General features: G+C 37.7%; 1 protein-coding gene across 1 annotated transcript in view; it reads right to left on the reverse strand.

The window, feature by feature from the left end:
* NUP205 (nucleoporin 205) overlaps positions 1 to 26718 on the reverse strand; it is a 54343-nt gene that overhangs the window by 7700 nt on the left and 19925 nt on the right. The window contains exons 13-35 of the mRNA XM_074575991.1: positions 25565 to 25747; positions 24349 to 24399; positions 23584 to 23793; positions 22709 to 22808; positions 20906 to 21043; positions 20462 to 20651; positions 19228 to 19348; positions 18638 to 18719; positions 18035 to 18199; positions 15604 to 15728; positions 14559 to 14673; positions 13392 to 13541; positions 12278 to 12352; positions 11391 to 11548; positions 10367 to 10447; positions 9320 to 9511; positions 5321 to 5591; positions 4798 to 4896; positions 3397 to 3545; positions 2482 to 2673; positions 2151 to 2272; positions 889 to 1027; positions 547 to 673 (exon numbers count right to left, since the gene is read on the reverse strand). Of these exons, the coding sequence (XP_074432092.1) occupies positions 547 to 673; positions 889 to 1027; positions 2151 to 2272; positions 2482 to 2673; positions 3397 to 3545; positions 4798 to 4896; positions 5321 to 5591; positions 9320 to 9511; positions 10367 to 10447; positions 11391 to 11548; positions 12278 to 12352; positions 13392 to 13541; positions 14559 to 14673; positions 15604 to 15728; positions 18035 to 18199; positions 18638 to 18719; positions 19228 to 19348; positions 20462 to 20651; positions 20906 to 21043; positions 22709 to 22808; positions 23584 to 23793; positions 24349 to 24399; positions 25565 to 25747 (3235 nt within the window). The remainder of the gene's footprint in view (positions 1 to 546; positions 674 to 888; positions 1028 to 2150; positions 2273 to 2481; positions 2674 to 3396; positions 3546 to 4797; positions 4897 to 5320; positions 5592 to 9319; positions 9512 to 10366; positions 10448 to 11390; positions 11549 to 12277; positions 12353 to 13391; positions 13542 to 14558; positions 14674 to 15603; positions 15729 to 18034; positions 18200 to 18637; positions 18720 to 19227; positions 19349 to 20461; positions 20652 to 20905; positions 21044 to 22708; positions 22809 to 23583; positions 23794 to 24348; positions 24400 to 25564; positions 25748 to 26718) is intronic.

Raw genomic sequence — 26718 nt, forward strand, 5'->3', positions numbered from 1 at the left:
TCTCTTTAAGCTTTCTTTTTAAAATAAAAAAAAAAAAATGGAGAAGACACTAACAAAGATACAAGTATACAAGCAATTTTCTGTCTTTGTTTCCTCAGTCATAGAATATGTTGAATGAAAATTCTTTTTGAGGATACCATGTGCATTTTGAATAGTACTATTTGCAAGTCATCTCAAAGACAAAAAGCACTTACTGTCAGGCAGCATAATCAAAATGGGAAGTCAAATGTATATTGATAACGGCACTGTGTCCACTGCAAGTCCACCACACTTACATCAAGAACAATTATTTATCATTTATTTACTTTTCCCAGAGCTCTACATGTCAAGAAAGTTCTGTATCACAGAATGGTAGGGGTTGTATGGGACCTCTGGAGATCATCTAGTCCAACCCCCCTGCCAGAGCAGGGTCACCTAGAGCAGGTGTTGTTCACCTACTACTGTTGTAGTTGACATTCCCTTATACATCTTATTATTTCTATAAAGAAATCAAAGCCTGAGATTCATGTAGACGGGGCTAAGACACTTCAAAAGTGTAGTTCCTACCAGGCAAAGCTGCCTTGCTGATTATTCCTGTCAGGGAGGCCAGCTCCTGGAGAGATCCAACACTAACGTCTTGACACCTCAGGATTGCCTGGATAGTATCTGAATGGGAAATCAGAAACTGCAAAACCTGTACCACAAGAAGAAAAGGGAAAATATGAACCACTCAAAATTTAGCAGTGAGCAGAGAGGAAGCAATGGCTTTTACTTTTGGAGAATTTTAAAGTGATCTCCTGTACCAGTGAGGATGGGATTTTTAGAAAAAGCTTACTTTCAGAGCAAAAGGACACATAATTTCTTTGAATGAGCAGTAACAGTGATATTCCAGCATCTTTTGGAACTTGCCTGTCCTGCTGCTTGCAGGTGTTGTGCCATGCTGGATGTGAGGATCACTTGGCACAGCTGAAGAGCTGGAAGAAGAATCTGACGATAACGTTCCACTGGAGCAGGAATGAAGACTGGGGGATCTCTCATTCCATACATTCTTAGAGGTTTAAAAACAAGAAAGAAAAAAAGAAGAAAAAAATAAACAGTGCAAGAAAAGTGAAGCCCACCAGCAAGGCAGAGGCTCAGCCTACAATCGTCCTCAAGAACCCGCAAACATTCACATTTCAATAATAGGTCTGTACTTGAACTGAGTTTATATTGGAAAAGCAACAAATTTATGATGAAAAGCTGCTGCAATTTACCTAGAAAGCTGCTGCCAGACATTTTCTCTAAGCAGAGAAAATTACTTCTTTTTACTATACTACATTACATCAGATTACTTTGATGTAGAAACATGACATGTTTTCTTTACTTATATATAAAACTAAATATTCTCAAATATTTTAGGAAGGGGTGTGCTTAAGTCTAAAGCAACTGATAAATAGAGTCCTCTAACAAATGCCCTGTATGTTTCATACGATCTTATATAACTCATTGGCACTTTTTAACAGAGTACTTGTCTAAGTCTTACATTTTTTCTGAAGTGTTTGAACCCCCAGTGTGTCACTAAGAAATTTAAATTTAAAGAAAGGACTGAGGTTTGAAATTGACGAACGTGATTTCCCATAAATATTCAGTTTCATTCTCTGAGATCTCTCAGTCATCTCACAATGACTAAGATCATGGCAACACATCAAGAAACTTGTCAAGCAATATATAACTGTGAAATTTTTTTTTTTATTTTTTTAAACACATCATAAAATATTTCCGAAATAACATTTACTTCATTACTCATTAGTGCTTTATGGGGGAGGACAAATTCTGCACTTGTTCACCAACTGCAAAGCCCCCAAAATAAGTTTACAGTGTAGGCTGTTTTTCAAACGTTACCGTCTAAATGATATTATAACAATAATTAGACAATTCCTATCTAAGGTCTCAAACAAATAAGATCTTACATAGTCTAAGTAAACGGACATTGAAGTACAACTTCCCACCCACTTATTTGGAATTTTTATCTCAATAAAAGGTAGCTTTAAACTGAACTGATAGGTTAAAGAAACACACACACAAAATATAGCCACAAACACTTACTCAAAAGACTTGTGGCTATAAAAAGATATCGTATGCTTCCAAGACTATATTACAATTTCAAAATCAGCCAGGGAACCAACACTTACCCCTGATGGGCTGTTTCGGGTCGCATATCGTACACTTGACACTGTGCCAGCCTCACAATCACTCCAGACCGCAACAGCTCCAATGCCCCTTGCTGACTTTTAGCTACTCTAGTGAGGAACGCCTAGAGAAGAGCAGAGAAGGGTAAGTACCGGAGATGCACAATGAGACTTATTATGACTATTTTCTCTCCTGATTTTAACATCATTTCAAATATTATTATTTTAGTAAAATATCTCTTGAGTACAATCCATGTGAAGTATAGACGAACAACTTTTATTCAAAAAAAAAAAAAAGCACCACATCACAAAATTGTTTCTGAAATACTATTACCATTTTGGACTCATAGGTGTACAGCGCTTTAAGTAAAGGGGGCTGAGGTGTGAGCAAGCTCTGAAGAGTCAGATCATCGTCTGCTAGGCTATCCACAAGCACCTTCAGGTAGCCACTATTGGAGAGATACAACAGCCACTGCTGCTGCTTGTCTACTGAAACAATACGATCAAGCAAAGCCAATGCCAGCATCTGCAAAAGGGGAAGAAAAAACATCAAAAAAAGAAGAATCAAAACAGAATTAAATCTATGAGATCAATAAGATTTCTAACAAATACCTAGAAATATGAAATGCTAAGCAGTTCCTTCTAACAGCTTCGTAAAAGCAGAATGCATTTCTCACTACAATTGCAATCCTTTATGTGGAAAATATTTTTGGATTTCTTCATGTTTTAGTATAGTATGAGCCAATTACCTTTTCTCTAACATTCTTTAACAAAATATTGCTGAACAATAACTATGTAAAAATATTTTAATGAAGTATTGCTACAAGCACTATTGCTACTTAAAACTAGTTTGCATTCTGACTAGATTCCTGTCCACTGACGTTAATATCAGCAAATATTTCTTCCTGAGGTCAACAAACCTTCCCAAAGTGGGAAAATAAACTGGTATGTCCATGACTTAAAAATAATAACAAATAAATGCCACAGCAGTTCATATGTGCAATCTTTTACAGCGCTGCCTGCTATCATTATTTTTAAAGAATAGGACACGTAGCTTTTTTGAGAAAAAAATTAATATGCACGTATGCCCCTACTTTCAACAGCTTGAAGGATGAGTGGGAGGACAGAAACGTGAAAGAGATTAAGGATCTACAAAAAATGTTCTAGTTCTACCTCATGAAATTTTACAGTAGTAAAATGTTCTTTAAAACAAATCGAATAGCGATTGCAAAGGAATAGATTTATTTACCCGGCCTATCTCATGACCATCACAAGCATCACGACAGACCACCTCCATGAGAGCCGCCCCGTAACTCTCAATAATTGCCATGTTTTCCCGTTGCAATTTACTAAACACATCTTCAGGAGCCGTCAGACGTTCCCACATTGTTTTTTTGGCTGTAAAAAGCAAGTAAAACAAAAAGTGAAAAATGCAAAAATGGGCAGCTTAGCATTAACTTAGCTACAGTACAGGTGAGGCTACATCCCTCAGGGGTTCTCTATCTTGCAACAGAAATGCCCCAAATAATGGATGGCTGTTTTGACTGAAGTGCAAATGTTTTCCTACAAATCCATTCTTTCCTGAACACACAGCCCACCCAGCACAAAAAATGTTATGCCTGTATACATACATCACCCCGTCAAATATATATTCTACGTTATGTGTATTGAATCTTAGAATAATTTTAAACAGATTAGGCCTAAGAACTTTCACTGGGAACAAAACACTCAGCTTTGAAGGGACATAAAGAAGGTAACTTAAGTGGGAAAGGGCGGAATCCAAAGCCAGCAACAAACTATGAAGGGGTCATAACAAATTCAAAGGTATTTTTACTACTGTAGCTCAAAAAGCTGATCAAGCAAAATCAAGTAAGAGTCTGCATGCACACGTACTGGCCCCAAGTTTGTTTTTCAATCCTTGTCCAAGCTCTAAGATTCAATAATTATTAGAAACACTGAAAAATCAAGTCTCTAATCCATTAACAGAGCTAACGTGATATTCACCATAAGCTCTCTTGATTAAACAGCAACTCTGGATGGCTTATTTTTTGGGGGCTGGGAGAGTGATGCTTTTTTGTTTGTTTTCCCCCTAGGGGTCTTCAGCTAAAGGAACAGAAAGAATATTAAATAATCTTTGTGTTGTTTTTTGGGGGGTTTTTTTTGTGTTTTTTTTTGGTTTGGGTTGGGTTTTTTTTTGGGGGGGGGGGTTGTTGGTTTGTTGTTTTTTTGTTTTTTTTTTAATAGGATCACTGCAGTATGAGCACACACACAGATGTGGAGGCAATACATTTCTACACCTCTAACTGTTCTCAAGTAGGTCCAAATAAGCTCCAGTCCTTTAACACTTCTGTAGCTATGGTGCATAGCTTTAAATGGACCCAAATGAAATATTTTCTTTAGTGCTGGATGTCAGAAATTTAATATCCTCACCCAGAACAATCCTTTTCAATGCGTATGTACTAGACAGGTCTGAATAGAAGATGATTTGCATCATTTAGCGTAAGCAACTAATTTCAGAGGCTCCTAGAGTATGATGGTTTCTATCTATATATCTATTTCCAGAAGACAACTCAGCATGCAGAAACTGTACCATTCAGGGTTAAAGAACAATTTTTTTTTTTCTCCTTTCCATAATACAATTGGACTTTACCTGCTTCTAAAGTGTCTGGCTCATCTGGTCTCTGGGCAATCTGCAAATAATAAAGCAGTGATCCATAAAGGTGCGTTCTCACTCTCTGGAAGCCACCACCTGTTCACAAGAAACGTTCATAATTAAAACCAAATAGATCTAAATTCCATAACACCGTCTTCAACTTAATTTAACTTTCTTATGACAATGCTGGCAGAAATAAATGAAACAAGTACATGTCTTAAGTCAGAGTTCCACTGTTCACATAAAGGAATATTTGTAAGCAAATTCAGCAAGTTTATGTTGCTCCAAAAAAGTTGCAATATTTACACATCTTTCTTCTGCTTGTTGTTCAGATTAAAAAAATATGCCTTTATTAATTTTTTTCTCATTAGTAACATCACTTAGATCTATATTAATCATGTAAGATCCACCTAATTGACTGTAATAAAAATCCTCACTGCAGTAACAGGAAGCAGCTCAGTCCATCTTTCTACCCTTGGCAGCTGGAATTCCCACACATGAACTGCAAAAGTCAACACACCTGTTTTCAAAATGAAATCCAGCAGCTTTTTTAAGATGATGTGGAGGGAGGAATCACCAATGGAAGCAAAACCCATGGATATGCCCTCAGAGCCAGGTGATGAGGTAAAAGAACCATCCAGCATCAGGACATATTGGGATTGTCCCGCCATAGGGAGTGCAAGTGGCTGTTTCTGCTCAGTTTTCACGGACTGGCTCAGGTGGGCAGTCAAGGTGAACACAGCCCCTGCCACCACTGGCATCAACTCCTGAGCTGCATCATCATCTAGGATCTTAATAGAGAAGAAGAAAAAGAAAAAAAAATGAAAAAAATAGAGAAGTGTCTGATTTCAGGAGCTATTAATGCAATTAATTTAGCCTCTCACAGCTATTTCATTTATGCGTGCATAAGGATTTCATTAACATGGCACTATTTAAAACAAATCAAAATCGGTAGTGTCAGAAACTTGTTCAGAAGGATGAGCTGAACACATTTTAATTCAGAAAACCATTAGCCTTCTTTTCTTTAATTTACGCAAATCACAGGCAGGATGATAATTAAATCTGGATGGGGAAAAGGGAAGGAACATGCTTACATTTGAGTTGCTCTATTAGTAAAATATCTAAACCTAAGCTAGGGAAAGAACAACAGACACCCTCTTGGCTTTACAGCTATTTAAGAAAGCTATTTCCATTAAAAATGTGAAGATACAGTTTAGAAAACTTAAAGGGGTGAGCATCAAAGAAGTGAGCGTCAAAGGAACATTTTAGACAATGTGGAGAAACACTAACAGCAGTTCCCTGTCCTTCTTGAACCGGGGAGCCCAGAACTGGACACAGTGCTCCAGGTGCGGCCTCACCAAGGCAGAGTAGAGGGGGAGGATGACCTCCCTCAACCTGCTGGCCACACTCTTCTTGATGCACCCCAGGATGCCATTGGCCTTTTTTGACCACAAGGGCACATTGCTGGCTCATGGTCATCCTGTTGTCCACCAGGACTCCCATGTCTCTTTCCACAGAGCTGCTCTCCAGCAGGTCAGCCCCCAACCTGTACTGGTGCATGGGGTTATTCCTCCCCAGGTGCAGCACCCTACACTTGCCCTTATTGAATTTCATAAGGTTCCTCTTTGCCCAGATCTCCAGCCTGCCCAGGTCTCTCCGTATGGCGGCACAGCCTTCTGGTGTGTCAGCCACCCCCCCCAGCTTTGTGTCATCAGTGAACTTGCTGAGGGTGCACTCTATCCCCTTATCCAGGTCATTGATGAATATATTGAAGAGGACCGGACCCAGCACTGACCCCTGGGGAACACCACTCGTCACTGACCTCCAGCTAGGCTCTGTGCCCCTAATCACTACCCTCTGAGCTCTGTCTTTCAACCAGTTATCTATCCACCTTACTGCCCATTCATCAAGCCCACTCTTCCTAAGCTTCCCTATGAGGATGCTGTGGGAGACCATGTCAAACGCCTTGCTGAAGTCAAGGTAGACCACATCGACTGCCCTCCCCTCATCTATCCATCCAGTCATGCCATCATAGAAGGCTATCAGATTAGTCAGACATGATTTCCCCTTGGTGAATCCATGTTGAGTACTTCTGATAGCTTTCTTTTCCTCCACATGCCTTGAGATGACGCCCAGAATGAGCTGTTCCATCATCTTTCCAGGGATGGAGGTGAGGCTGACTGGCCTGTAGTTCCCCGGCTCCTCCTTCTTCCCTTTTTTGAAGACTGGAGTAACACTGCCTTTCCTCCAGTCCTCAGGCACCTTGCCTGTTCTCCAGGACCTTTCAAAGATGATGGAGAGAGGCCCAGCAATGACTTCCACCAGCTCCCTCAGCACTCTCGGGTGCATCCCATCGGGGCCCATGGACTTGTGAAAATCTAATTGATCCCTCACTTGATCCTCCTGAACCCAAGGGAAGTCGTCTTCTTTCCCCGTTACTTGCCCCAATGCCTGGGACTCCTGAGGGTTGGGCCGAGCAGTAAAGACTGAAGCAAAGAAGGCATTCAGTAACTCCGCCTTCTCCGCATCCTCCATCACCATGGCTCCTGTCTCATTCAACAGTGGGCCCACAACTTCTCTGGTCTTCCTTTTGCTTCCAATATACTTGTAGAAGCTCTTCCTGTTGAGCTTGACATCCCTAGCCTGGTTTAATTCCAAGGCGGCCTTGGCTTTCCTTGTTTCATCCCTGCACGCTCTGGCAGCATTCTTGTAATCCTCCCAAGGGGTCAGTCCCTTCTTCCACTTATTGTAGATGTCCTTCTTCCACTTGAGCTTTTTCAGAAGCTCCCTGCTCTGCCATGCAGGTCTCCTGCGTCCCTCAGCCAATTTCTTTCTCTTAGGGATGCAGCAATCCTGAGCTTGGAGGAAGCGGTCTTTGAATATCAACCAGCTTTCTTGAGCCCCTTTGCCTTCCAGAGCCCTAGCCCACGGGATCTCTCCAAGCAGTTTCTTGAAGAGGTCAAAGTTAGCCCTCCTGAAATCCAAGGCTGTAATTTTACTTCTTGATGTTTTGTGCGTGGTACCCATGATCCTGAACTCTATCATTTCATGATCACTACAACCTAGGGTGCCCCCAACCTCAATGTCCTCCACCAGTCCCTCTGTGTTTGTCAGTACGAGGTCCAGGAGCGCTCCTCTCCTTGTTGGCTCCTGTACCACCTGTGTCAAAAAGTTATCATCAATGCACTGGAGGAGCCTCCTGGACTGTGCGTGCCTGGCTGTGTGGTCTTCCCAGCAGATATCGGGGTGATTGAAGTCCCCATAAGAACCAAGGCCTGCGATTGCAAGGCTACTTTTAGCTGTCTGTAGAAAGCCTCATCAGCTTCCCCATCCTGATCAGGTGGCCTGTAATAAACACCCACAACAGTGTCCCTCATATTTGCCTGCCCCTTAATCCTTACCCATAAGCTCTCGGCCCTCTCTTCATCCGCCCCTGGTGAGAGCTCAATGCATTCCAAATGCTCTCTCACATAGAGTGCAATTCCACCACGATAATTGCTTTCTCAAATTAACAAAATCTTCACTAAAAATTAAGTATTACAGAAAATTAGAGTCTGAAATTTCTGCTCTGTAAAGATTTTAGGAAAGAAATTCCTTCAACTAGCAAAGGCCTCCCTTGCTTCCCGTTTTTTAAATTTTGTTCACATAAAAACCAAAACCAGCACTCCACTAAAAAATAGTTTTTAGATAACACCTACAGAAGGAAAACAATGGAAAAAACAACACAAATCCAAAAAGTTACCCTTTGTTTGAAACAAAAAAAAACCATTTTCATATATATTTCTCAAAACACAACTTGCCTAATCAGAAATACAAACAGCCTAACTCTCACAATAAAGCAAAATAATTTTTTTTAAAATGCCCCAGCAGCCTAAACAATACAAGGAACCTTCATTAATTTTTTTCTTTGAGAATGCCCAGGGCAGTAGTAACTGCCTGGTCTGACTCAAAAATTACTACTATAATTCAGCAATAAGCCACCTAGACTTTAAATATTTTAAGACAAAGCAAACTCTCACATTTCCAAAAGCCCTTCTAATTGTAAAATCTTTACTACTTCTACTCTGAAGCTTCATTCAACTCTCATTTCTCAAAAGCAGCACTGGGAAGATTTGCAGCAAGTCATCTAAACGCAGCAAATAAGCAACTGTAGTGCTGCTTGCCTTTATCCCTTCCATGAGTTCTTCTCTGTTCCTCATCAAAATGGGCTGTTTACTTTTCACACACCCTTTCCAGACTAACATCTGGAATCTACTGGATTACACTGAAATGTCTTTGAAATTTGTCAATATATGGTTCATAGTTCAACAGTAGCTATGCAAGAACACAGAGTCTCCCCTTTGTCCACACTACATTCAACTTCAGCATAGCAGCAATCAGAAAACTAAGAATACTAAAGGCAGACAATTTTTTTTTTCAATTTCAATTAAGAACACTACTTGATGAGCAGCTTCTCTTTCACATAAAAAGGTATAGCAACAAAGTTCAAGGAAACGGTTGATTTCCAGTATAGCATTACCTTGTCATGCACATCCTGCAATAGATCACGGATAATCAGTTGTCTGTCCTCAGCCTGTATGAGATCCTGGGGGCAGGCAGTGAGTATAATTTCCACCAGTTGTCTCCATGACTCTAAAACGTGCCTCTTAGCATGGAGGCACTGCAGCAGCTTGTTCCGCTCCACTACATACTGCAGGATAGTGTTGATCTCCTGAACACCCAACAACAAAGAAACTGAGTTATAATAGGCTAGAAGTTAATGGCAAAGATAACAACGATTTCAAGATAACAATTTTATCTAGTAATAAGAGTCTTTAGAAAAAAAAAAAAGGTAAGTCTTCAGCTTATCAGAAACAAGCTGCTATTAATCATTTTAACAAGATAAGCCAATCCAGCTGCTTTTCACATCATAAATATCTCAAGCTCATAGCAAAAAAAAAAAAAAAACAAAACAAAAAATAATCAGGGAAATTCTTTTCTAACATACATTTTAAAATCAAAACAAAAATAGTCATGAAAAATCTGTTTGCGCATTTTCTTCCTGTTTTAGTCTGAGTCATTTCTCCTTCATCTTTCAACTTTCAAATTCATTTAACCAATTTTAACTAAATTTATAAAAGATGACATGAACCTCAGAAAATAATTAAGCTCCAAGTTCACCGAAACTATAGCTGTGTAGAAGAAAGGAGAAATAAATTGGCATCCCCTGTGAGAGAAAGGCAAGATGAACTTGGCTGCTACACACTGTACTTGGCAACAGCCAATCTTGACATCAGTGTGTGCCGCTTTCTGTACAGTGGAGCGGGAGATGCACTTGTTATCAGTAATAGGCAGGGAAAAGGTTAAAGGAAAAGGAAAACAGACTCCATGTCTGCTGTTTAGAGAACAGTAGGTTAAGAAGTAGTTTATTTTACCAAATTTTAGTGTCTTCCCCACCCCCACCCGGAATTACTAACTCAAAGTTAGGACTCAAATCCACAAACTTTTAAAGTAAAGCTTACTGCTTGACAGATATGAAATGCACCAAGAGCGACAACAAACAGTAGTTTACTTTTTCTATACTTACCTCCATAAGTAAAGGTCTCTGGCCTATTGCTGCCATTCCTTGAAGGGCATTGACTTCTGCAACCAGAACTCTGTGAAGGTACTGAAATTAAAAAGTTAAAAGAGAAACTTTAATGACAAGGAAGTTGTATTTGTTCCTCCTAAAAGCATTTAGGAGATGGCTACATAATGACAGATACAACTGAAGGACTGAGATTCAAATAAGTTTTACTAATTTTTTAGGTTTCACCCATACTTCATTCTCTAACTGCAGTACTTTTAGATGTCTAGTCTCTCTCTCTGCTCACTGCACTTCTCTTTTTACACTCATTCATTCTCTTCTGGTCCTAAGTTGTTCTGTCCTTTCATGAGCTCTTCTGACACATCGCACTCCCTTTTCTCTTCAAGTTCCACTATAGTCCTCTTGCACAGAAGGAAAGATTTGTTCCCTCTCAAGTCTGAAATACATTTTACAATATAGAATACCTGATTCCTAATATGGAATAGCTGTATTCCTATCACCATCAAGACCACTTCCATGATACATTCAGCTCCTGCTCTGTCCCTTGTCTCTCAGATCACAAATTTTTCAGGACTATTTATCATACACTTGTCAAGTACTCATCACAATGGGACACTATCTTACCTAAAGCCTTTAAGAACTACTGCAGTACACAACTACGTGGTGTACACGTACATAGTAGTACATAGTTGTGTATTGGAGACCAGTGAAATACGTAAGGTACAATATCACTTGGGTGTTCCAAGATGGGAAAGACATTAACATAGAAAATATTTCATGAAAGTGTCTTGAACTGATGCATCTGTCTACTGCAAACAAGAAATCAGTGTGTGCAATGCAGAAAAACTAATGCAAATAGTTTGCATAAATTATGCACATATCTGAAACAGCTGTGAAAGCAAGTTTGAGAGTATTAATAATACTTTTTTATTTTATTATTTTTATTATTATAAACTTTATTATTATTGTTATAATCAAATTATATAATAGCACATGCAGCTTAAGAACACAGACCACTGCGCACCTTGACATTGCAGACCACTTGTCCACGTGCATTCTTATGTTCGCAATTAGCAATGACTTGCTCAATCTGAGCCCGGTCAAAAAAATCCAGCTGTAAAGGCTCTGGAATGTCCTGACTGAAGTCAATTGAATCCAGGATACTTAAGATCTTCCTGCGTACTGGAAATGTAAATCAATTCAAACTGTATTCAGAAACATCAAGGGGAAAACAAAACAAAACTGACGATAGGAGCCTAACTTACCTTTGTAAATCCAAATCTGAACGTGTAAAGTTTCAAAAGAAAACATTAAATCTTCATAAAGTACTATCAATCTATATAAGGGACTTAAAAACATTTCCTAGAACCTTACATTCTTAATCTGTGTTATACTGTGTTGTTCTCCTTTTAGGTATGCACGTAATCCAATATTTACAAATACAAGACTCTAATTTTTTCTCCTTAATAAAAGCAGGCTGGTTTTCAATGAGAACCATGCAGTCTTTTGTTGAGACTTTGAAACATTGTAAGGAATCCGAAGTTACTTACTTGGGTTTTATATTCTTTGTCATGAAAATACAAATGTGTTCAGCCTTAGCAACAGTCTCGCTGTTTTTACTGTCAACAGTAAATTTATAGACTACCGCCCGCCCATTCTGCCCTTCCATAGATACTTAAAACACACTCTTCTGAACAGATTCTTCTAACTTCCTTTCAAGTCCAGTATTTTCCACTCGCTCCAAGGTTTCCCCATTTTTTTTCCCCACACAAACTAAAATTATTCCACGTACTTGTGCTGTTAAAAAGCCTATTATTTTCTTTTTCAAAGTGTTCATTCTAGAGGGGGTCCTCCCCCCACTTCAGGATCAGAAAAACTTTATGAGAAACAATCAACCGCCATAATGCTTACCTTTGGAAGAAGTATCAAAGTGGAGAAAGCCACTGACTGATCGACTTTCATCTTCCATTCCTCCTTCACCATCAGCTGAAGGCAATGAAACATAATAAATAAATAAATTTAAAAATCGGCAAAAAATACCATCTACTTTATTAACACTGAAAGATGGAGAGAACACACACTGACAAACATTTCATGTGAAAGTCTTCCAATACAAATACAGCTTGACTGTTAATAATATGAAAACACCACTTACATCACAGAAGCTAGCCCATTATCAAATATAGATTAGACAGTACTAGAAATGCCTAAAAAGACACCCCACCCTCCAGTATGAATAATGCAGTTGGATGAACATTGTAAAATGAGTAGGGTATCTGGAGACAGTTTCCCGTACTCAGACCCCCACAATGATGAAAAGACAGTGTTCAGACCTATAAAAGTAAGGGAAAACACCATAATGCTACAGCCCGTTATGATATCTTCCAGTTATTCTGTTTATTTTCTTCATGTAAAGAGTTTTATTGCCATCTATTCCTATTTCTCTTGATACACTTCTACTCTGCTCTGAAACTCTGAAATCTTGCCTTTTTATTTAACATTGCATTTTACATCACATTGGGATGAAATATCATTTTTGTGATGTTATAATGTCAAAAGCCAAATCAACCTGTAGCTACTATCTTCTCTGAGAGAGGGTTGAAAATGTGCGACAGACAAGAGTTAAGACTGAGAAAACTGCCTAAAACTGTTTACCAAGGAAGACCCTCCACCTTCTCTACACAGTAACAACTCTGGACAGCATCCCAAAATAAATTATTTTATAATTTTACTTATTTTTTTTTATATTCCCCTCTTCTACCCCATAAACTATGTTTATTTTTTAAATCAGTGCATACGCTGAGACATTTGAAAAATGAAACACAGACAAAGCAGCAATGATCAAAAAGATGCCCTGATTTCTTTCACTATGGAGTCTCCAACCACTATCATCTTTCTTCCCATCTCTCCAGTGTCAATTCCAGACAAATGAACTGTCACAAGTTATAGAGAAAAGAATTCAAATAAAGTCTCTCATACTTCTATTTATTCAAGCTTATTTACCCTCACAACAAATTCCTCTTACCCAAGTATGGTTTCACAGGCATGTCGTCAAGTAGCAGATGCAGCAGTCTCTGTGTGTGGGAGCGCTGGCGGTTCAGCGATGTCACTCGCATTTCTATAGCTGCAGTCTTCATCAGCCAAGACATTTGGTTCAGTGTTGAAATCTCATGTTCTGTGTGGGAATAAGGAAACAATTAGAAATTGAACATAAATAATATTACTTACTCCAAGGAAAGCACTTTTCATTTGAGAAAGCTTTAAAAGATGTCATGACTTACTATCTGCTCACCCTTTGTTTATGAGAAAAAAAAGGACTGATAGATCTGACAAAAGCCATTAAATGAACATGTGGTTATTGTGAAAACAAACCATACACATACATGCAATTAAGAGTATAAACATACACAAAAAATCTGGATATAACCTGTACTAACAGTAATTGTGGAGAATGCAGTGCTTCATGAGCAAATAGGGTCAGTTATAATTTCAGTGAAAATAATCAGACATTTACCCAAAATGAACTATAACTTTAATCAAAGTTGGTAAGGCTTGAACGTGGATCTCCAAGAATCTTCATATTCTATAGTCATCCAATTTAGATTCTTAAGTTACGTAAGAATCATCTAAAGTGCTTTACCTGTGCTGGATACATGTATTCCAATGCTAAGTTTACTATCATTTAACAAAGAACTAGTGGTCAAGCATCTGATAAAGTGAATAAGTACATTTATTCAGCCTAAGACACCTGAGAAGTGTTGGTCTGACACATTAAAAACACATCTATAAACTTAAAAACTAATGCCATCACCAAATAAAAGTTCTTCACTCAAAAGAAGGGAAGCTACAGGTGATTACAACCACCAGCCTTCTATTCACTCAGTTCTTCAGAGGATTCTTACTTTTCAAAATTTTTTTTTTTCCTGTGGCATAATCTAACAAAACTACAATTATAATTGAAATATAGATTAGGATTTGCTTCCGGAGACTTGATGCATTCCAAAACTAACATTCTTTTACAAAAGTTCAGGACTAATAATCTGAACTTGCTACATAAGCATAGTTCAGTCTTTGCAGAATTAAAAGGTTAGCAGAGGCAGTAATTAATTCAGTTTAATAATGCTACCTGTGTTTCTTCTATGATTCTTAGGGAGTCAAAAGATGCACAATCTCATCTTAGCGTAAAAATTACCTTTGATAGAAAATGGCAAATACTGCAGCTGAGTGAATAAGAAATCCTGACTGGTCCTCAGATATCTCATAGTTGGACCTGATGTGTCAGAGCACGCACACAACTGATAGATCACCTGACAATCAAAAAACAGTAGATATCCATTTATGGAATTTATTTCAAGAACAAAACAACCATCAAATCAAAAGACGCATAACACTGTTTCGCTGCTCAAACAATATTACCTGTATTTACAGTAAGTTTTTTTATCAGCTTACACCACAGCTGAACATATTATTTAAAACAGACGTTGAATTATGAGATTAAAGGACTACCAGCATGTGGATGATTCCAACGGCTATTTGCCCACAAGATGACACTATATAAGCCTTTCTGTTTGTCCAGCTCACTTAAAAATGAGTCTTTTTCAGTCTCCAGGTTCTCCTGGACAGGAAATGCAATCTTCCCCCTGCCCCTCCTTCTACAGTATGGCCTCTTTCACCTTTAATGTTTAAAATCCTTTCTGGATTCCATAGATTTTCAACATGGTACAGGTGTGTAATCATATGATTATATGATTTAAGGCCAAACATCAGCACCCTTCCACATATGTCTAATTCAGTTGTTTTCCCCATCTCACCGCCTCAGATATACGTACGTACATTCTGTTACTACTACAGAATAAAGAAGATAAGATTATTGCTTTATTTAGGATTGTTATCTTTCTTGCTAGCAAACTGCAATTCCAAAATTTAAAAAAAAAAAAGGAAAAAAAATATGGTCACAATGGATTCAAAGGCTCACCAGAAATATTTAGAACGTTAGTTTTGTAAGTATATCCTAATTCCAAGTTCTGACATGAGTGCACATTCTTTATTTTCTGTGTTGCTACAAGATAATACTTTTTCACTAGAAAAGGCAGAATAGAAAGAGTTCAATGTACATAAAAAGCTGATAGATGCGTTTTCAAAATGCATCTATTATCAAAATCATCAACCATCTGTGTTCAACAACCAGGAAGCAGATAACTTTACTTAGAGCTACCAGCAGAAAATATGCTGAATACCTGGTAACAGAGTTCTGCAAGATGAGGAGATTCCTGAACTGCTGTAGGCCCATTCCTTGTTTCGGTACCCTTCTCCAGTATGTTCAAAATAGCATGAAGGCAAGTCCGTGGGCAACCCAAGACACCTTAAAATGTAAAGATAGTTTATTAACCTTCTTGATCTTACTTGCCTCCATAGCTAATATAGTTTAGTACACAGAATTACAGAAACTAAATTGTTCAGATACCTTGTGCTGCACTACAGTGCTCCACAGAGCTGCAGCAAAAATACATGGCAGGTTTTTCTCTTTTAATTAAAATAAAAGAAGGAACTCTGTTTCAGCAAAAATCTAATGAAAACATTTATAGTTAATCTGTAGGCTTTTGAGATGCTGGTGAAAGAGGATAAATTATTTAAGAACTTGCTCAAGAAATTTCTCTTCCGTTCTATATAAAAAAAAGTTTCAACTGACTCTTTAACATGCTGCATGAACCAAATGAAAATTTGAATTCTTGTTTTTAAACTTAAACTGAATACTCATCTGGCAATTTCAAAGAGGAGCTTTAAATTCTTGTCTTTATTTTACAATTGCAGACATTCTATGACTCATGCTCCTAAAGGCACCTGACACTGCAACCAAAGGGAACGGGGAGGAGATTTTAATACTGAAGTCAAAATCCTGTCTTTTTGCATTCTTCCTTTAGCCAATTAATTCTTTAATCAACCCAGAAAGATGCCCTGAAGCAGCAAAGGCATCAATAACCACAGTTCTTACAGGGGAAATCATCTTCTCTGTTTGGACAGGTATAATTTATGCCTTAGTAGGAAATTATAATCTCGAGGCAAATGGCTTATTTCTTCACATTATTAATGGGATAATTCACAGAGGTGTGCAAGGCTGTATGGCTTTGAGACAATGTCCCCTATCACTGACCTAACGTGTGATACCCTGTAAAATTGTGTGGGTGCAGATCAGTTACCTGTATAGTGTAAATACGGAATTTCAAAATACCCAAAACACTATCTGCAACTGTAAACTACTTTGCTACTTTGGCATCTTTTTTCCATCTTTTTGATATATCAAGTAACTTTAAGACTTTTTTTGTTTTCCAAATAAAATTCAGGTCCTATCTACCCTTCATTTAGAACTACGAAGGACTAAAAATTTCTGGGCCACAGCATCCAATACAAATGTAAAGATAACGAGAAACATTCTTCTCTAAATAGCTAAAATCAAATGTTTCTTCAAACATGTTCATGTAAAATATTCTTTAAAGAGAGTTGGGAAAGAATCTCATACTTCAAATTGGAAGGGACTCCAGGATGTCTCAACTCCAAACTACTGCTCAGTTATGATATCGGACCAGATTGCTCATGGCTTTATACAGTTGGGTCTTGAAAACTTCCAAGCATGAAGACTGCATGACCTCTCTGGCCACCCCACTCCACTGCTTCACTGGCTTCATGGTGAAGAAGTTTCTCCTGTATCCTGCTGGCGCCTCTCTTGTTTCAATTTATGCCTACTGTCTCTCATCTTCCTGCCACACGCCTCTGAAGAGCCTGGCTTTATCCTCTCATTAACCTCTTTGTAGGTATTCAAAGACTGCTATTAGGTCCCCTCAAAAGCCTTCTCTTCTCCAGGCTGAAGAAGCCCCATTCCCTCAGCTTCTCCTCATCAGCTGAGTGCTCCAGCCCCCTGACCATCTCTGCTGAACTTGCTCAAGTTTATCAATGTCTGTCTCGTACTAAATGCAAGTTAGAAGCTGAGCAGGCAAACAAGACACATGCTAACACACTGTATTTCTCACCAATTCAAGAAACATTGGAAATGTCACTTCTGTTGTTTTAACGATCTTATTCTCATACATATATTCATGCATATGAATATATAAATATATATATTATGAATATACATTAATATACCTAGCAGTAGAATGAAAACCCACATATTCTAAAAGGTTTTCTTCTACAATGTTAAAGAGCAAAACTGTTTTTCTTCCCTATAATTAAACAGGAGTTTGAGGAGGGACAGGATAGTAGTCAAGTAGTATAACTAGTTCAAAGTGACAATCTGCTCTGTAGATTTGCACGTTGTCATATGTAGGTACTTCTTGGATCATCACATCAATTTCTTTGTACTCTGGACACAACCACACTGCATAAAATAGTAAATAAATGTTTCACTTCTGAATTATCATTTTCCCCCACAATTCTAATTTCAAGTCCGTTCCAAAATACAACTTAAACAAAGGATCAAATCCTGAAGCTGTTTAAATGGTGCATGTGGGTATTGACACAACTTTTAAGTTAGCTTTTGAGGATTAGAACAATGCTTGTTGTCTTATTCTTAGCATTAAGAGGAACTACTTCTCCCCATGAATTTTCCAGTAAATATTCTCAGTATTGGTAACAGAACTGATTAAATGCCAGATCAACTATCCCTCTTCATACCTGGATCTTGCAGATTTGTGGTGCTGACAGGTTTCTTTAGTTCGTATCCCAAGAGATATAGGGCAAGGCTGGGAGGACTACACTCAAGAGAGGTGATAAGGAGGTTCAGAATATGGATCCTTGTTTCATGATGGATCCGTGCCCTCTTCTTTTCAGGTTCCAGCTCTTGATTTAAAAAAAAAAAAAAAAAAAATTGAGGTGAATAATGAAGTGAAGAAATCCGTTTAATGGAATTAAAGAGAATTAATGGAATTAATCAGAGCCTTCAAGTTAAATACAAGAAAGCTAAAGCTTCAACTTATATTAGTACAAAGGAATACAAGACCAAAATTTTAAACTACTATTAATACAGCTCTAAATAATACATCCAGAGCAATGTTAAATACTTGTCTTCTGAAAACAGACTCAGCTTGTAGTTGGTTCATCATATTATAGACATATCTTAACAAAACATTGGTGCTTTTCGTTCTCTTAAAGGTACACTTCTACAGAAAACAAGAAAAGGGTTTTCTGACTTAAAAGCACTTTCTTCACCTCTTTCATTTAATTTCATTTATGCAAAAGGCAACAGCGTAAGCAATTTTTAAGAAGCCTTTTACATACCTTCATCTGGATTAATTAATTCTTCTGCATCTTCATTGTCCAAACATTCCACAAACCCAGCCATCAACTTCTGGCTAATATTCTGTATTCAACAATGAAAGGATGGAAATGAAGAGAATTTTAAGGTTACTAAAAACAATACCTTTCGTAATTCCCTCCATATAAGTTGATAGAAGTTCCAGACAAAAATTATATAATCTAGTTAATAAACCGGAATTAAGAGTTGTAGCTGTTCTACATGTACGTTAGCAATCAGACACTGAACAGAAAAAAAAAAAAAATCTACTGTTTTACATATGCTAAATTATCCTCACAGGTTGATGACTATAAAGGCAAGAAAAAGTCTCAGTATCTCAATAAATACTGTCCTTTTCCTTCTTGCAAACATTCATGATTTTCTTTTTTTCAATTAATGAAGTAGTTGCTTTTCACGATACCACAGTAAAAGACTCTTTAGAGGCAGGTAGATACAAGACAAAGTATAGTTTTAATGTACTCGATCTAGAAACTTATCCTTTAAAGTAACATTACGGAGCACCAGTATTTCTCCACCAGTTTCTCCTTCCAGATCCAAAGAAACTGGCGCTTACCTGGTCATGTGTGAAGTCACCAACTAGCTTTGCCTGGATGTTGGAATTACAAGAAATACAGCACAAAATCTTGGCACTTTCAAAAGCCAGTTCAGGATTGCCATTTCCATGATAAAGGTACCTTCAAAAATACAAGATGATTGTAATGAAATTGTCGAGAATTTTACTATTTCAAGATAGTAATGCACAGATGAGAAATTAAACATTTAGAACCAAAACCTTTAGAAATTTAACTACCTGAGAAAACGTTAAAGCTACAAACAAAATTTAACTCCACATGAAGCAATTAACACTCCTTCGAAAGGAGGGTAGTAGGCTGAGTAGGGATAATAACCTCTCCTGGATTTTTTTACCATTCTTTTTATCCCAAATCTACCTCAAACACTGCAGGATAAGTTGAAACAACTGGTCACAGGCTCACACAAGAAATGTCGACAAAATACTTCCAGATCACACAGAAATGAGCGTCACTAAAGACCAAAACTAACTAAAAATCAACTACTGCATATACGCAAAATAGTCGAGATAAAAGCGCACCTTTTAAGATTCTTTTAAATTTTTTAAACTATTTGTCGACTATTGTTATGTGAAAAAAGTAACATAAATAAAAGACAAAACCACATATATAGAAAGAGTTCAATTTTTTAATACATTCCATGCCAGAATATCACTGCTTTTTTATGCACTCAATTCTACTATTCATCAATGTTTGTTTGTCTGTAAAGTTACTATAAAATCAAACAGGAACAGAAGGTGTCCTGTCCAAACAGGAAGGGAAGTGGCAATCCTAAAGTTTTACATTTGAAACACAGTTTCAGATTACTAGCCTGATACTTTTAATATAGTAATTAATGGCCAATACTGTAAAACATTTGTGTCCAATAGCAACCAAATGAAGTTGTACTCTCCCACTTTATGACAACCAAAGTCAGGGGCAAACTGATAATTATATGCAAGGGAATCACTGCACGTAAGGCAACCAGGAAGAAGTCACAAGGGAAAAAAACACTCAGAAACATAAGACTATAAATGCAGATCCCAATCTTGCACTAGACAATATACAGATCATACCACCTGTGAAGACACCTCCCCTCACCAAAAAAAGAAAAAAAAAATTCAGAGACGCTCTGTGCAAAGAGAAGCATTGGCTTCTTCATTCCAATTAATCAAAGGACCAGGATCCAAACACTTCTGTGCCTCCAAAACTCCTCCCTTCTCAGTGCTTTACACATACCTAGCAATATTCACCACATGATCTGCCTTTTTAGTGCGAGGATTGATTCCTTGCAGCAGCTGCTCCAGTGGCGTGACAATAAAGGAAAGGTGGCTCTCCCGCAACAGATCCATAAAAAGATTCTCTTTCTGTAAGGTTAAGTTTAGAAGTGCAAGGCAATGCTGTACAGCTTTCTCTAAATGCTTCTTCCCTGCAGTACACAAACAACAAAGAACCATAAGTAAAACAAAGGAACAGTTAAATAGACTACATTCATGAACCTCATTCATCAAAAGCCTTGCACCAAGAAATAACTTGTCAATTCTTTACTGCTAGGAAAATTCCCCCCAAAACACAATTTTTACATGCAAGAGGAACAACAAGTTGAAGATATGCGTTGTTAGCTTTATATCCTACTCAGTACACATTTTAACTTCACATGAAAAATAAATACTAGGCACATACCAGGAAACGGAGCATAAGTGTCAAGCTGCTTAACCCCTTCTTCTAGCAAACTGAGGGACAGTTCCAGCATGGGGGACTCATTCAACAGATGATACATCAAATTGAATCCTGGTGGTTTATATGCTATTATTTCTTCTCCTAAAAAGACAGATGGGGAAAAAAATAATAATAATTAACATCTAATAGAAAAGACTTCCATTACTGAAGCTAGCCTGAACTACAAAAACATAACAGTCCCTGTTGTTATAAGCATCATCTAAATTGATGAAACACACTATATACAAAGTCTTCAGAGGTTTTCTTTACACATAAGACATTTAGGTAATTTTAAAAGCGCGGGAAAAGTAGTAATAGCAATTACCATTACTTTTCAATATCTAATAGCACAATTTAAACTTTAACCAGTTAGACTTTCCCTAAGTAGATCCGACCTCGGACTCATCAAATTAATGCTAATACTTTATACCACATTGGAGCTATGCTAAATGGTTCTGCAAGACTGAAAAGTAACTGGAAAAAGTTTACATCCCCCAAAACCTGCATGAAGACTCTGGATGAGGGAAAAAGCACTTCCAGAAATCAAAGCTGAGAAGGTCCACCAAACCTGTGATGATCATAGTGTACAGATACTTGCATGTCCGCATGCAAAAATGAAACTACTAGCCTAAAAACCAAAGACCCATATAAAACAAAATAAGAGGAAAAGTCAAGACTAATGCTTCTGGTTTATCTAGTCTCCTAGTAAACAATGGTGGATAAAAGCAGGACAGCAGTAAGGTTATTTTTTTTTTTTTTTTAATATGTGAGAATGAGCGTGCAGTTTCTTTTGGCATCAGCTTAAAAAAAATCCCCTTCTCCTTCCATTTAGTCTGTGTCTGTGCTGCCCCCTAAGACGCCAACAGATGTGCCATCAGACACTGAATCAGTTCAAGAAATGGATCTAGCCAAAAAGATCGTATTTAACCCATTTCTCCAATGTATCATGTAACCCACAAAATAATCATAGAAGCTGAAGGTCTAGCCAAGGTCAGGAATGAGCTAACAGAAATTGCTCAAGCCAGCTAAGCTGCCAAAACTGTTTGTCTAAGTACAGGGCACAGAGGCCTCCCAGACTGAGGCAAGCTCACTAGAGAGGTATGTCTTCAAGTTGTTGTCCATTTAAGAAGTCGTTCTTATAGTTCTCTATTGCTACAAGCAAATCCACAGGCATCAGGCTGGCAGTCAATCTTAAGAAGAAACGTTGTACTAAAAAAAAATCTGCGGCCCAAATAAACCTTAAATGTCTATAACGAGGCAACTGCCATCAACTTTGGCCTTTTAAAGAATGGTTGTCCAGAATTAAATTACTTCAGATCATAATTATACTGCTACTGTCTGCTCTGAATAATTAATATATCAATAATATTGGACAGTATTTCAAATACACTGACACCTTTAAATTAACCCTTTAAATGAATAGTGGTGATTTAGATAAAGACCAAAGAAATCCAGAGGCCCAAGCCCAAAACCAAAGTGCTTTTAAATGTCAAACACTGCGCTTTAATCAAATCAGCAATGCAAGAAAGACAGATGTCATCCCCCTTGCAGAGCTAGGGAAGTAGGATATAGTGTACATGAAGCCCTACTGAATCAGCAACATCGCTCCCGATAGTATGCGGACATTTTTTGAATGTCTTCCTGTATTAAAGCTTTGGTCTAGCTTCCACCAGCTTACTTGCAATATTAACCGAGATCACAAGACAGAGGCAAAAAAGCAAAGCAAGTTACAGTTCCATCTGCCAGCGAACAAATGAACAAGTTAACCTTGTAACTCCACATATTGGTCCACAAAGTCTTCAAGTTGAGGTTCATAGTCCCGTAGCAATTTGTAAAACACTTCCAGAACTACTTCAGCTACTTCCCACTGTAGATAATCACAAAATGGAGAAAAAGTCATACAGAGAATAAGACTGACACTGCAGCAACAAGACCGGGATGACAAAAAATACAACATGCCGCGCAGTGAGGTACTGGATGAGAAGTATGGCATGACTATCTAATTTTGAAATAATATCACTACAACACTTATAATTCATCACATCAAATAATCTGAAAGGCTGAGCTTTTTTTCCTGAAGTAAAATAGAACACTAAAACAGATTCGTTGCCTATTTTACGCTGTATTATACAATATACATACTAGTATATTGAAACTACAAGCAATAAAGAGTCTCTATTAGGTATACAGCTAACAGCAGACCACTAATAGCTTCCAGGATACAGTTTAGCATGTGCTTTTATACAGAAGTATCATAAAGTAAACCCAAATTCCTTGGTTCACCAAGTCAGAAATATTCTCTTCAGTAACAGTGAGGAAAGGACAAATCTGACTTGTAGATCTGGGCATGTGATGTTCAGAAGTCATTAGCTATGTAGCAGAGCTGCAGATTCTTGTACAGCAAATTGAAATTTAGCAATAATATAAGCTTCGTCATACAGCCTCCTTAGAAGCAGTTCATGGATCCTGATGACCCATGAGTCGAAAAAGTCACCTGTCTAAAGAATCAAAACACTATAAACTGCTACCAGTAACCTCTGCTGCATCAAACTTGCACAGCTTCTCAGATACAACTAAGCCACATTAGCAGTGTCAAATCATTTTATCTACATCCTAAAAAAAAGTTTTCAAACAAAAATTACTTTTTCAGCAGCTCTCCGGTAAGCTCTCGTGCGGAACCGGAGAAACACAGAATCCCTGAGGAACTGGAGATAGGGATCAAAGCCTGGTGGGCGCAGACCTGCTCCCAAGTTAGAGGGGAATGAACTCTCCACTAGTGTGCTGATGAGTCGGCAGAAGGCACGGGTTAAAGGGTATTCCTCACATCGGGACTCAATCTCATTCAATTCAACCTTCCCAAGAGAAGAGCAAAAACAGAAGAAAAAAATCAAAATATTTTGAAGGAGGAAGAAACAGGTAAGAACAAATAATATAACGGCATTACAGTGAATTGACTTTGTTGCATTTTTGTCTGCAGTACACCACAAACAAAGAGTAGTGAAGCCACAGTACTGTCATTTCAGTTCAGCAATACACTCTTCATTTCTTGAGCTACTAGAAGATATGCCTTAACATTTAATACTTCGCTTTTATTTACCACTTTTATTAGAAGTGAAGTGAGCTGTATTCATACGTTACAAAAGTGGGGCAAATTTAGGAAAATAGGAAAACCTTAATAAGTAGTGCTCATAAGGAATTTGAGGGTTTAGATGCCGCTCTGTTACTAGTAGGAAGCTGCACTAGATTCATAAATGGATAAAATTTCCAGAAATTACAAGCAGGCCTCAGAGTAAATTCAGAAGCAGTGAAATGACAGCACTATTCCAAGGGTTTCCCATGGACACGGCAGCACATGCAGCCTCTGCAGATGGGTCAGAGAGGCTGCCTAGGTACAGAGAAACCCTTACCTCAATACCAATTGCTTGTCTCTGGCCTGGACCTCTCACAGTTTGTAGTATCTTCAAAACAGAAATTAAAATGAGAACAAACAATACATTTCACACAACCAAAGTGCATCTCTATCATTTCTATCAGGACTAAAAGGTACTCATCACTTTTTAGCTGTAAGAAGTTGTTTCCTAAATCCTCTTAAAATGCAAAAAGCTAAGATTTTCCTCTCTGAAAAGCTGGATTATATGTTTTATACTTGCATGCTTCTAGCTTTACACGCTCAAAGATCTTCATCATGTTTATTGTTAAACAAAACAAAAAGCAGAAACACTTTCACATTAATGATTTTTGTCTTATATTGGCTAGGGGAAAGACATTTCCCTTCTTATCTCTTACAATAATATATTTTAAGGAATATCATAAATTAGGAAGTGAAGGTGGTGAGCATTTAAAATAGTACTATTAGAAGATGCCATTATTGTCAGGGTCTTTTTATTAGTAATTAACAATAAACTAGTAGTTGCAGTTCGAATGCCTCAATTTCTTCTAAATAAAACAGCAATTAGTCTGAACCATAATACAGACTATAAAATAAGCCCATCCCATTATGATTTTTAAATTAACAATATCAAGAGTACTTTTATTTCATATTCATCTTCCTTAGATTCACATTTAAAATTTTTCTCTGAAATCCAAGACAGAAGTGAAAAAACACTTTTTTTAACAGGTAGGGCTTTTAATATATATCTGACATTTGCCATCTAAATGCGAAAGCTGGCAATAATGTCCTGTAAATTACAATTAACTTCCTCTGAAGTTAATGCCTGAAAATGAAGCTTTTTAGTGAGTCCCTCCTTTCTACAAACACCACTCACACCAGAAGAATATCACACATACACACCAAAAAAACCCCACCAGAAAAATATGTAACCTGCAGAACATTTATTACTGATAACATACACTGAGGCAAAAACATACTGAACACACAGGACTGATTGTTAGGAAACCAGTATTTATGTAAAATAAGCACAGCCAATGAGATCTCTGAGGCATAAAACCGTACTGTCATTTTCAAAATTGTTTCAAAGAACTGCATTAAATAAGTGAAAAAAAAATTATATTCAACAATGGCAACAAGAAAATTTAGGAGGAAATGCAATACTATTTCAAATACACTGACAGTTTCAACAGATGGGGATGCTATGGTTCCAAGCACTGAAAACCCTAAAATACCTGTGTATATTCCAGGGATTGCCAGAGTGAAGCAGCTATTTCAGGAGATCTTCCAAAAGCAGTAAGGGTTTCTAATAGCTCCGCTTTCAAAATAGGAGGAATGCTGCACTGCAGAAGTCCCAGAATGACCACTACTGGTGTCCACTGAGGGTGCTCACAAAGAGCCAAGCGAGCATTCTCACTCTACAGAGTTCAACAGAAAACAAAACTGCAGATTATTACTTTGACGATTATTCACATCTTACTAAAACTGTGCCTATCCATACAGAAAAATTATGTGCATAATATAAAGCTTCTTACAACAACCCAATTATTTTTTTTGGTAGACACATATTCATGGAATTAGTCTTATTAGTACTTACACTCTATACAGCTTCTTTGAGCACTGGTAGAGGGACTTTATAAATTATAACCCTGCAGCCTTAGAACAAATTTACGTCTTCCCAGGTTATGGTTTGATGATGCCAGGAAATACTAGTTTTAAGATTTCCTTTTTCCCCACGCTTATCCAATGCTGATGTGACAGCTCACACAGGAACACCCCATTATCACCACCATCAAGGATGATTTTTAAAAAGCCTAACTAGTTTCACTGATCTGTCTTGTGTTTGTGTGAGCAAAACCAAGGGTATCTTACTACATAACACAACTACTATATAACATTTTTAGGCTGCAGAGTCTGGTGGGTACTGAAGAGCTGAATTCCACACTACTCAGAATTACCCAGACAATTCACAATATAAAATCTGCATTGCAGTTTTTTTCTCTTGGAATCCTCTTCCAGTCAATTCATGGCACATTCTATATTCCTGGTTTGGGGACATCTTAAGTCTAACTCTGGAGGCAAATTTCATAGCTGATGAGTTTCCTTGCCAGATTTCTACCATTTCCTTTTAAATTCATCTATTATTTTTGCCTTTTCAATCATAATTAAATGCAAAGAACCTTTCAAAGAACTTTCCTACTCCGTAGTCATTTCTTCTGAATATATCTCACTTCTGAAAGACATCTCCATGACACCAAAGTGTCGGTAAAGCAAGAAAATCAGTAACACCAGTGACACAGGAAGAAGTGTCATCTCTTCCTGCTTCACCTAGACCACATGTTTGGTTGTAACAGTTCTTCCTGATGCTTCCCACACTTTTGAAGTTCAC

This window comes from Larus michahellis, chromosome 1 (assembly GCF_964199755.1).
Source record: "Larus michahellis chromosome 1, bLarMic1.1, whole genome shotgun sequence".
In the NCBI taxonomy this organism is placed as follows: Eukaryota; Metazoa; Chordata; class Aves; order Charadriiformes; family Laridae; genus Larus; species Larus michahellis.